General features: G+C 35.5%; 1 protein-coding gene and 1 long non-coding RNA gene across 6 annotated transcripts in view; one reads left to right on the top strand and one right to left on the bottom strand.

Moving 5' to 3' along the window:
• LOC112663466 (uncharacterized) overlaps nucleotides 1-11,108 on the bottom strand; it is a 47,806-nt gene extending 36,698 nt beyond the window's left edge. For 2 of the 3 annotated variants that reach the window (XR_004806602.1, XR_003139245.3), the window contains exons 1-3: nucleotides 11,028-11,108; nucleotides 10,872-10,934; nucleotides 7,171-7,321 (exon numbers count right to left, since the gene is read on the bottom strand). This is a non-coding gene — a long non-coding RNA (uncharacterized LOC112663466). Of the gene's footprint in view, nucleotides 1-4,545; nucleotides 4,775-7,170; nucleotides 7,322-10,871; nucleotides 10,935-11,027 lie in introns of those variants that run through there. The other variant, XR_003139247.3, reaches the window with a different exon arrangement.
• The window catches only part of PDHX (pyruvate dehydrogenase complex component X), a 64,652-nt gene that overhangs the window by 41,269 nt on the left and 11,270 nt on the right, over nucleotides 1-12,113 (top strand). For all 3 annotated transcript variants that reach the window (XM_025452453.3, XM_049096395.1, XM_049096396.1), the window contains 3 exons: nucleotides 3,638-3,812; nucleotides 5,398-5,545; nucleotides 12,044-12,102. In XM_025452453.3, coding sequence (XP_025308238.1) covers nucleotides 3,638-3,812; nucleotides 5,398-5,545; nucleotides 12,044-12,102 — 382 coding nt within the window. The remainder of the gene's footprint in view (nucleotides 1-3,637; nucleotides 3,813-5,397; nucleotides 5,546-12,043; nucleotides 12,103-12,113) is intronic.

Raw genomic sequence — 12,113 nt, 5'->3', positions numbered from 1 at the left:
GATTTTTAAAGATTTTATTAATTTATTCATGAGAGACACAGAGAGAGAGGCAGAGACACAGGCAGAGGGAGAAGCAGGCTCCCTGTGGGGAGCCCAATGCAGGACTTGATCCCAGGACCCTGGGATCATGACCTGAGCCAAAGGTAGATGCTTAACCACTGAGCCACACAGGTGCCCCTTTAATTTGATTTAAAACCCAGATTAGTTTTGTTAGATGTATTTAATTACCTTATATAATGGAAAGGGACTAGTAGTGTTAGGCTATGACTTGTAAGAGCTCTTAAAAGCTAAATATCTTTTGGTGAAGGGATTTTTTTCTGAATCAACAACAGAAGGCCTTATTATAGATCAATACTCTTTTTTTTTTTAAGGTTTTATTTATTTTTAGAGAGAGAGCATGCCAGTAGGGGGAGGGGGCAGAAAGCCCTTAAGCACACACCCCACTAAGCGTGGAGCCTGATGTGAGGCTCTGTCTCATGACCCTGAGATCATGACCTGAGCCAAAATCAAGAGTTGGATGCTTAACAGACAGGCGCCCCTCAATATTCATATTTTTATTTATCTGGCAAGGGTTTTGGCTCATGGCATAAATCCTCAGAAATGATATTGGCAGCCATTTATTTCACATGTAAATGTTAATCATAGTTAACTGGAAAATGGTACTTTTGGTTACGAATATAAGTAAATTAAAAATTAATTTCCAAACAGAAGTAAGCTTGTCAAAGCGTTAACCGTGTATAAGGTCATTCCCTAGGCCACGCACCTCTTCTTCTCCCTCATTCTTCCCATTCCGATCATGATGTTGTGCTCTGAGAACCAGCACTGTCTGGTTAGGCCCCTGCTACTTTTTTGTGTGGTGGATTCGAGGCCAGAGTCAGGAGGTTCTATATTTTGCCTTAGATTAGGTAGATCACATTTTTTCCTTCAATCCCAGACTTGCTGTTAACCTGAGATGTACTGTATTCTAGTCTGTTCACGCGAGAAAATTTGTGTACTATGTGCACAGGTGTGAGTAAAGTAGTAGAAAATGCACAGGCTCTGGACTTGGCCATCCCTGGGTTTGATGCCAGCCCCCATTTCATCTTTTAACCCTCTCCTCCTTGTTCACTCCTCTTTCTACATTGGTCTGCCTTCTGTTGTTAGAAGAAGCTGTATTTTCCCTGCCTAGAAATATACTTTCCCCAGCTCTTCTTGGCTGCTTGCTCATTCATGTCATTCCACACAAGCACCACATCCTCAGACCTTCCCTGACCATCCATCCTATTTTAAAAGAAGCCCTCCTCTCACCTATCACTCATCATTATTCTGCTTTATTTTCTTCATAGTGCAGCTATATCTGCCATTTGTTTGCCTGATTAACATAGACTCCCCTGTGGAATAAAGTGTCCTGTTTAACAGTGGATCCTCAACACCTAGAATAGAGTAGGTAACTGAGAAATACTGACTTAGATTTGGAATTTAACCTCTCTGAGCCTATTTACTCATTTATGAATTGGGAGTGATAATACCTCCCTCACAGGACTGGTATAGGATTACATAATTACACAATGTTGGCATAAGAGGCTCATTTTCTCACTTTTACTCCCACTTTCAATGTTTATTAGGGATCTGAGATGGTAAAAGATGTAAGACTTCTTTATCAATCTGACCTCCTTTGTTAAATGTCAACTCTTTAATTTTGAAACAAGTAAGTTAGTTGTAGTTAGGGTTAACTCCATGCACCCCTTTTTGGACCAGGTATAAAGAAAGGATGAACTCTCTTTTCTAAAACCAGTATCAATACACATGGGGGATTCCTGGTTCAATTTTCTATTACTGGGATCCCTGGGTGGCTCAGTGGTTTAGCGTCTGCCTTTAGCCCAGGGCGCGATCCTGGAGTCCCAGGATCGAGTCCCACATCAGGCTCTCGGCATGGGCCTGCTTCTCCCTCCTCCTGTGTCTCTGCCTCTCTCTCTGTGTCTATCATAAATAAATAAATCTTTAAAAAAAAATTTCTATTACTGTGTAAGAAATTACTACAAATGTAGCAGCTTAAGACCTATTTAGCATCTAACAATTCTGTAAGTCAGAATTCCGGGCCTAGCATGGCTGGGTTCTCAACTTATGGTCACAAGGTTGAAATCAAGGTTTTGGCCAACACTAGGGTCTCATCTAAAGGTGGGTGTCCTCTTCCAGGCTCGCATGGTTGTTGGTAGAATTCAGTTCCTTGGGGCTGTCAGTCTGGCCCCTGGCCGGCTCTTAACCAAGGACTAGTCCTAGTTCCTAGAGGCATCCTTCAGGTCCTTACCTCATGGTCATCTCCACAGGCTGCTCACAAATGCCTACTCCCTTCTCCAGCGCCAGCAGGAGACTCTGTCCATCTGGATCTCTTCTTCCAGGAATTCCTGGTTCCTTTTAAAGGGCTTATCTGATGTCTAATCCCACCAGGGTAATTATACTTTTGCTTTTTGATTAACTTAATGTCAGCTGATTTGGGACTTTAATTATGTCTGCAAAATCCATCACTTTTGTCTTGTAACGTAACCAAATCATGGGAGACATCCATCATACTCAGGCCGACCCATACTCACAAGAGATTATATAGGTGTGTACATCAGGTAATAATTCTGTATATACAAGAATATTGGGGCCATCCATCTCAGAATTCTGCCTACCATGTTGCCATAAGGTATTAAGGAAGAGATTTTGTGTAGGAGAGGATGATTGTCATTTCAAACGTGTCCAGCAGTTGCTAGGTTTTTCCCCTCATAATTCTTTTAAAAAACCGTAACAAAATTAACTATGTTTGAGGAATTTAAGGAATGTTATTTGCCTTTAAATTTGTGTCACCACGAAGTTGTTTTTATATTATGTAGAACCTTTTAAAAAATTTAGATTAAAAATAGTTTGTAAAATATAAAATTTTGTTTTTGAAAAGTATTTTTTGAATTATCAAATATTATAATTTTTGAAAAAGCCGTTTTAAGAGAATATATTACTTCATACCCACTGTAACTTACATAGATCAAAAGCTTGATATATATAGTAATCTAATTAAATCCTTTTAAAAAACAAAGATACCATTAATGCAAGGTAAGTCTATTACTAGTTTAGTTTTCTTTCATTCTGAGTGATGCTGTGGGTTAGGTTTATTTCATTAGATGGTGCTGATAGCATATTGAACAATACTTAAAATGGTGTGATTTCCTGGCCATAAACAAGGTAATTTGTACTAGAAAATCCAGTAATTTGGTGAATATCGTAGTAAAAGTTGTAATAAACTTGACATTTTCTGAATGCCATGTGAAAATTACTTGACCAAGTGTAAAGAATGAGAGTATGGCTTAATTTATGAATAGTTCATCTACCAAATGATACTCCCCCCGACCCCCCCAAAAAAAAGACAGTTTCCTTTTTAAAGATACCTACATCCAATACTTTGATAAATTTGAATTGTTGTTCAGTTTTTGCAAATGTCCAAATATTGTAGTGCATGGATAATATAAATCAGCAAAACAGATAAGATTTGCTTATCTAAAATAATTCATTTTGCATTTTAGCCTTGAGATCTCTAGTTCAGTACCTTCCCTCTATACCTCATACCCACTTACTAAACATTTTATCCTTGTTGCTAATCATGGTTCTCTCTTATCTTCAGGGATGCTCTCAAACTGGTGCAGTTGAAAGAAACCGGCAAGATTACTGAATCCAGACCCACTCCAGCCCCTCCAGCCACTCCCACAGTGCCTCTGCCCCCACAGGCCACAGCCACACCACCTTACTCACGGCCAATGATCCCACCAGTGTCAACTCCTGGACAACCTAATGTACCGGTAATATCGTTTGAGTAGATTTGTATTTTTCAGATTTAATTGAGAAAGAAAATAAAACCATTACTGTCTCTTTTACAAGTAATTCTACGAATCCATTTTAGTAGTAGCTGAAAGTGATAAAAAAAAAAAAAAAAAGTACTCCATACGCTTTGTTTTGCAGATGCCTAGTTCAAACCCGATTTGTTTGTGTGGTGCTAACTTCCAGATTCAGCACCATGTGTGTATGCTCTGTAATCATGGCACTTCCTTGGGTGTGGTACTATTAACTGGTAGGTGCCACTAGCCATCTTCTGTGGGTGCTTTATTTTGACTGAGGGAATTGATAGTCTCCCTGTGAAGAATTATAGAGGCCACATACCTAGATGTTCTTTCTCAGATACAGGTAGGATAGCAGCCCATTTTTGCTGTCAAAATACTCCATTTTGCCTCTTTTTACCTCCCTTTCTTAGTATCTTTCATGTCATTTGCTTCCCATTGGAAGAAATGCAGGATAATCAGGTTCATGTAAAACTGAATGGACACTTAAAAAATAAACACACAAACCTATCCTGTTCTTTCTAGTGGAGAAATGTATTCCAGTATGATATTTTAAAAATAGTTGCAAATAGTATAAATTTCATGGGAAGCAAAATTTTTTAATAAGTTCATACTTCATTACTGCACATACAAAAAAAATATGTGTAATCAAATCTTATACTTGTAAGAAGTAGGCTATTCAAATTCAGAAGATAAATCTTACTTTCAAAGTTTTGTGGTATAGAGTGAGCATTTATTCTATTTGAGCAAGTACTCTGTCAACATAAAATGTTTCCTAAGAAATCAAGTGTATTTTTAGCTGCTTAGTTATTATTCTCATATGATTGTGATCTAGTCCCAGAATGGAGCGAAGGGTAAGGAAAGAATCACATGTAGTGTAAGGTCCATCTTGCTTTTGTCAGAGGCTCAAGGAACAGAACGGAAAGCTACAATAAGTAAAGTTACAAGAGGATTTTAATATCTCACTTATACTTCATGTTGTGAATTTTTGGAAAATATGATACTTGTGCAATTTCTATATAAATTACAAACTAAAATGGAAATAGTTTGACAGATTATTTAATATATTGAATTATCTTTTTCTACTGTGTACCATTTTTATAAGTAAGAATAGTCTGCTGTTGGTTTGTTGAATTATTGTATGCTTTGAGTTTTATTAAGGCATGGTATTTGTGACAGAAGCTGCTTACAGGTGGTATGTGTGTGTGTCTATCTCTTTGTCTCTGTTTCACACACACACACACACACCAATGGAAGAATTATTCATGACTTGGGAGATTTCTTTTTGATCATCTTAAACATAGTAACATAAGATGACCCACTTACAACTAAAACATGAGTTTTACTATTTCCTACAGTCATATACTATAAAGTTAAAACTCTTTGGATTTCTTATATTCCTCCTTATACTAAGAAATTTTAATAGTACTTTCCTATATTGATCTTTATCTATTAACAAAAGCTAAGTCACTGAATATATTTTAGTTATGGAGTTTGTTTTTTCCCCTTCCACTTATGGTTTAATGGACAGATTGTAATTTATTTGCAGGGCACATTCACTGAAATCCCTGCTAGCAATATTCGAAGAGTTATTGCCAAGAGGTTAACTGAATCTAAGAGTACTGTGCCGCATGCATATGCTACTGCTGACTGTGACCTCGGAGCTGTTTTAAAAGCTAGACAAAGTCTGGTCAAAGGTTAGTAAAGTTAAACTTACTTAATACCTGTGCTGTCATGAAGTCCTTTACTTATAAAGGTACATGTATAGCTTTTTATTTCAATTTTATCATCTGGATGCATTTTAGTGCTAGAGAAAAGAATTGGCTCACTTTGCCTATAAGAAACAAACTGGTTCCATAGTACTGAGTAAATCATACTTTTTGGTATGATATCCGAACCAAGCAGTCCTTAACATTTTAGTATAAAATCCCCAAATGATTTAAGAGTGTTTTAGATTTTACATACATATTTTAGATATCCCTCTGCTTTACAGTTTTTTAAATTTCTTCTTCAAAATGAACTTTCAGGTTATGAAATTGGTAATGTACCTCCCAGCAATCACTTAAAACTAAGGTTGCTGGGAGACATACAAATTTTTATGTTTTCTTTCTCTCTTTCCAATCTGTATGACTTTCATTTTCTTGCTTTGTTGTACTGGCTAAGACTTGTGGTACAATAATGAATGGTAAGTGGTAAAAGCAGATTTTTTGCCTTATTCTTGGTCTTAGGAAAAATATTCAGACTTTTACGTCAGTTGAAGGTTTTTTGTAGATTCCTTTTTTAGGTTGAGGAAATTCATATTCCTAATTTGCTGAGTTTTAAGCATAAGTGGATGTTAAATTTTATCACATGCTTTTTTGTGTATATACCATTTCACTCTATTATTTTGGTAAATTATATTGGTTGATTTCTAGATGTTGAATTAACCTTGTATTCCTCATATAAAACTCATTTGTCATTAATTTTCTCACCTATTTCTTGATCCCATTTTCTAAAATTTTTCTAAGAATCATTATACCTGTACACATGAGAAAACCCTGTAGTTTTCTTTTCTTGAAGATGTTTATTTCTGGGTTTGTTACCAGATCTCATAGAAGGAGTTGGGAAATGTTTCCTTCTCCTTTATTTTCTGGAATAGTTTGGGTAGAATTAGGTAGTTTTTAATTGTTTGGTAGAATTCACCAATGAAACTATCTAGGCCTGTGATTTTCTCGTGGGGAGATTTTTGACCATGAATTCAATTTTTAAAAATAGGTGTAAGTTGGGCAGCCTGGGTGACTCAGTGGTTTAGCACTGCCTTCGGCCCAGAACCTGATACTGGAGACCTGGAATTGAGTTCCACGTCAGGCTCCCTGCATGGAGCCTGCTTCTGCCTCTGCCTGTGTGTGTGTGTGTCTCTCTCTCTCTTTCTCTCTCTCTCTCTCTCTCTGTCTCTCTGTTTCTCATGAATAAATAAATAAAGTCTTTTAAAAATAAAAAAATAACAAAAATAGGTATAAGTTTTCTGATTATTCTTGAATGAGCTTTAGTAGTTTGTGTCTTTCAAGGAATTTTTTTAGGTTACCTCAGTAATGAAATTTACAGTAGTCCTCCCTCATCTCCACAGAAGTACATTCCAGGACCCCCAGTGGATCAACCACTGATGGTACAAAACCCCATACATACCATGTTTTCTTCTATGCATATGATAAACTTTAATTTAAAAATTAGACACAGTGAGAGATTAACAACAATAGTAAAGTAGAGCGATTATAACGATATGCTGTAATAAAAGTTAAGTGAATGTGGTCTCTCTCTAAATGTCTTACTGTATTGTACTCACCTTCCTTGTGATGCTGTGAGATAACATGCCTATGTGATCAGCTGACATGAGGTAAATGATGTGGGCATTGTGACACAGTGTTAGGCTTCTGGTGGCCTTCTGACAGTAAGTCAGGAGGATCATCTGCTGGGCTACTGTTGACCACGGATGACTGAAATTGTGGAAAGCAGACACAGATAAGGAGGTCTACTATATTGGCATAAAGCTATTCATAATGTTACCGTATTATACTTCTAATCTCTACATAATCTGAAATTGTGTCCCTAGTTTCAATATCAGTAATTTATGTCTCCTTATTTTCTTGATCAGTCTGGCTGGATATTGATCAATTTTATTGATTTTCTCAAATAATGAGCATTTGATTTCATTAACTTTCTCCATTGTTTTTATAATTTTTGTTTGCTTTCGGTTTAATTTGCTCTTTTGTTTTCTAGTTTCTTAAGGTGAAAGCTGAGATATATATTGTATAATGTGTAATATATATATTATACTATATATAATAAATACATATATTTATACTATAATATATATTATAATTATATATATTATATAAAGTATAATATAGTATAATAAACCTTATTCCTAACATAAGTATATAATGCTTTTAAGGTCCCTTTTGGCAGTGCTTTAGATGAATTCAACAAAATTTGATGTCTTTTAGTTTTCTTCACATTCAATTCAAGATGTTTTCTATTTTTCCTTAAGATATCTTTTTTGATCCATGAATTATTTGGGAGTATAATTTCCAAATATTTGGGGACTTTTCAGCCTTTTATGATTTCTTGCTTAACTCCATTGTGCTTGGAGAACATGCTTTGTATGACCTCAATGTTCTTAAACTTTTTGAGACTTTATAGTTGTAATATGGTCTATCTTGATGAATGTTTCATGTGTACTTGAAAAGAATGTGTGTTCTACTTTTTTTAAAAGATTTTATTTTGAGAGAGAGTGCATGAGCGAGGGGAGGAGCAGAGGGAGAGGGAGAAAGAGAGGGAAAGAATCTCAAGCAGATTGAGCTGAATACAGAGCCTGACATGGGGCTTGAACTCAAGACCTTGAGATTATGACCTGAGCTAAAATTGACTCAACGCTTAACCGACTGAGCTACCCAGGGCCCCTGAAAAGAATGTGTTCTACTTTTGAGGAAGAATGTTCTTTAAATGTCAGGTGAAGTTGACTGGTAGTAGTGTTCATGTCTTTTATATTCTTACTGATTTCCTATGTGTTCTTTCAATTTTTGGAAAAAGTATTGAAACCCCCAATTATAATTATGGATTCATCTATTTCCCCTTTGAGTTCTGTCAGTTTTTACATCATTTTGAAGGTCTGTTATTAAGCACATAACACATTTAAGATATTGATGTTTTCCTGATGAATAGATTTGTCATGGATGTCCCTGTCCACTAATGATATAATCTTTCTTACCCCAAAGCCTTCCTTATCTGATATTGATACAGTTATTCTTTCTGACTAATCTTTTTATATCTTTTTGTATCTTTTTACTACTGACTTATCTCTGTCTTTATATTCAAACTAACTTTGCAGACAGCATATAATTTTTCTGATTTTTATCTAATCCTATACTCTTGTCTTTTAATTATTTAGACCATTCACATTTAATAATTTTGTCCTTTGTTTTCATTTGTCCCATCTCTTCTTATCACACCCTTTCATGTATAATGTAAGAACTTCACAATATATTACATTTTCCGCCCTTTATTCTTTGTGCTCTTACTGTCCTGTTTTATTTCTACATATGGTGCAGTGTGAGCCCCAGCATATATGTTCGATGTGTTTTTGCTTTAGCAAATCAACTATGCTTTAAAGAAATTTAAAAATGAGGGGCTTCTGGGTGGCTCAAGTTGAGTGTCTGACTCTTTATTTCAGCTCAGGTCATGATCTCGGTGTCATGAGAGCAAGTCCCACGTCTGGCTCTGTGCTGATCTCCCTCACCCTCTCCCTGCTGTCCCCTTGCACTCGCTCACTGGCTCTCAAAAATAAATAAACTGTGTTTATCCTCTTTGGGTTTCTCTTAGCTTGTTGGATTTATGGTTTGTTGTCTTTCATTAATTTTGGAAAATTAACCATTAGTTTTCACTTCTCTCCATGTGTTTTTCTTTTTTTTCTTTTGGAACTCTGGACAGTTCAAACAGTTGAATATTTATAATCAAAGCTCTTAGAGCCCCAATTCTTTTTTTTTGTTCATCCTTTTTTTTCTCTTTGTGTTTTTGTTTAGATAATTTTTGTTGATCTAGCTTCAAGGTCATTGACTTTTTCTCAGCTATGTTTAGTCTCTGAAGCTTAACAAAAAATTATTTATCTTTAACTGCATGGCTTTTTTTCCTCAACTGTCCATTTGAATGTTTTTTATGGTTTCCATATCTCTGCTGATATCCCCTTCGGTTCACGTGCCTTGTCCCGTACTTTGTCCATACTTTCTCATACTTTGATAGTGGTTAAATCATTTCATGTGTTTGTCCATCCTCCGAGGGGAGTCATCACCCTTGACGTTCAGTCACTTGTTTGCCTTATAACCTTGACTTCCTAACAGACTTATGTTATGATTTTGTAACCCCTACTTTTCCCCCTGCCCTATTAGGGTGGGAAAAATTTTCTCTTGTGGCTTTCTACATCTCAAGCAACAACAGACTGATATTTCAGTTTAGATACAGACTTTGAAGAATTCAGATGAAGACAACCTGACCCCTTTTAAAAGTTCAAGGAAATAAATGGAAAGCTTACTTCCGAGAAAATTATCAATATTCAAAAAGTTCATCCTGGCACCTTCCCTATAGGTTTTAAGTGTACTTGCTTAGTCATAATATAGAGATTACTAGGAGAGTATTTTTTCTGGTTTCTTCCTTTCATGAGGCAGGAAACAGTACTATTTCAGTGGAAAGGTGAATTAGTTTAGTATCAAGTTTGGTATGTCCTTGCAGCTAGGAAGTTTCTAGGGGGTCTTCAAAGAGCCCACGTTATTTATCTCCAGTACTCTTTCTTATATAGTTATATAACATTCTATAAGTGTGTCTTTATTGTTTTATAATGATATATAAGCGAAAATGTTTGATATTCCTTCACAAACTATTTCCTATTCTTCTCAATGTCACCAAGAAATCTCTTTTCTATATATTTGAAAATTTCCATAATAAAAAAGTTAAAAATAAAAGATCTTAAAAAAAACTCCTTTGTACTTTTTTGATTTTCAATGCCTGTTAGAAGTATCATATGTGAAATTGGATATAAAAGTCTGAAGCTTCTGATGCATCAGGATAAGAGTTAGCATTTGAAGGATTCATCGTTGTATGAATGGTATCAAAACCATGAAACAGACAGTTCTTGCCTGAGAAGGTGCCACCATTGAGAGGAATGGAAGGAAAATGAGTGAGTGATAAAGAGTGGAAGAAAACAGAAGAATACAGTGATACAGGAAGCCAGTAAGAGAATTGTGTTTCACAACAAAGAAAGTGACCAGCTCAGGAGTACACAATGTTAGAGTATGTTGAGGGCAGAGAATTTACGTGAGCGTTATGCACTCTGGCAGTAAATAGGTGATCTGGCATTGGCTAATGGTGGTTTGGGAAGTCTTCACTGTGAATACCTCTGGGTAGTAGATAAAGTGCAGAGGAGGTTAAGGGAGCCATGAAAGGTAAGCATAATAAGTTCATAAAATATGTCAACATACTTGAATTTATACTGACCATGTCTTCAGTGGCTATCATTAAAATTCTGTAAGCACTGGAAGTCCACTGATATTTCTACTCCTGAAGGGGTTTTAAATAAGCAAACAAAAATATTTATGTCTCTGGAAATCTGAATTAAAAGAGCTATAAATTGGATGAGCAGGTGGTGGTTACCATGACAGTTTGGCAGTATTTGGATTTATGATAATTCATTTCATGTCTTTCTGAAATCTCCAGCATGCCTTTAGAATGAGCTATTGTTCATGTTAAATTCCATGATACTATAGTAACAGGATTTGTGTATCTTGCCACATACCATTGAGTAGATCTTGATCTTAAACTCTTTTTCTAGAAGCTCTTGCAGTAGAGAATCAAGTGTAGTTTACATTTTGCAACACTTTCCTACCCGCTGGGAAAAGCAAAAGTGTAAATCAGATGCTTTTGTTATGATCAGCTCTGTGGGAAGGGAGGGGACATTAGCTTTATCTTGAAATCATTATGTATACTGGAAGGAAATTGATTCAAATGGAATCACCATAAAACTAGACAGAAAACCTCATTTTGTTCAATGCACTAGGACCTGTGCCAACATTGCTTCATCTTTGGCCTTTGCTATATCCTGTTTTGTTAAGTTAAAAAGCAGCTCAGTGGTCTTAAATTTTTTTTGGTATACACTCCATTAGTAAAAAAATCTCCCTCTCTAGATACAGGTAGATAGATAGATATAGAGATCTTTAAAATGACTGTATGTTACCACTGTTCAAGTATAATCAATAATAATATAAAGCATATGCAGGATAAAGACATTTGAAAAGGGTGAGAGAGAAAAAAAATGAATCACCGTAGAGAGACCATTTGTGTTTTTAGTGACATAGGAGTTGGTTCTTTTCTTTTTAATTATGTTTATAATGTGTCCTTCAGGTTCTCGTGTATGATATCTGAGCAATTTAAAAGAATTGTAATCATGGTCCAGAAGTAATCTTTTACATTTGTGGTTAATATTATTTATGCAGGACCTCAAATAATATAGAAGTTTTTGTAATTAGGAGACTCAGTACCATCTAAACAAGCAAACAAAAACCTGTAATATTTTTCATTGTAATTTATTAATGAACAAGTTTGAAATCGTAATGGCCAATGTTAAAATTTCATTATGAACGCTAATTTTGCTATGCTTGTTTTTCTTTCAGATGACATTAAAGTATCAGTGAATGATTTTATAATCAAGGCAGCAGCTGTTACTCTTAAAGTAAGTAGTAG

The sequence above is a fragment of the Canis lupus genome, chromosome 18 (assembly GCF_003254725.2).
Source record: "Canis lupus dingo isolate Sandy chromosome 18, ASM325472v2, whole genome shotgun sequence".
Lineage (NCBI taxonomy): Eukaryota > Metazoa > Chordata > Mammalia > Carnivora > Canidae > Canis > Canis lupus.
This window is presented reverse-complemented; position numbering and strand designations above follow the sequence as displayed.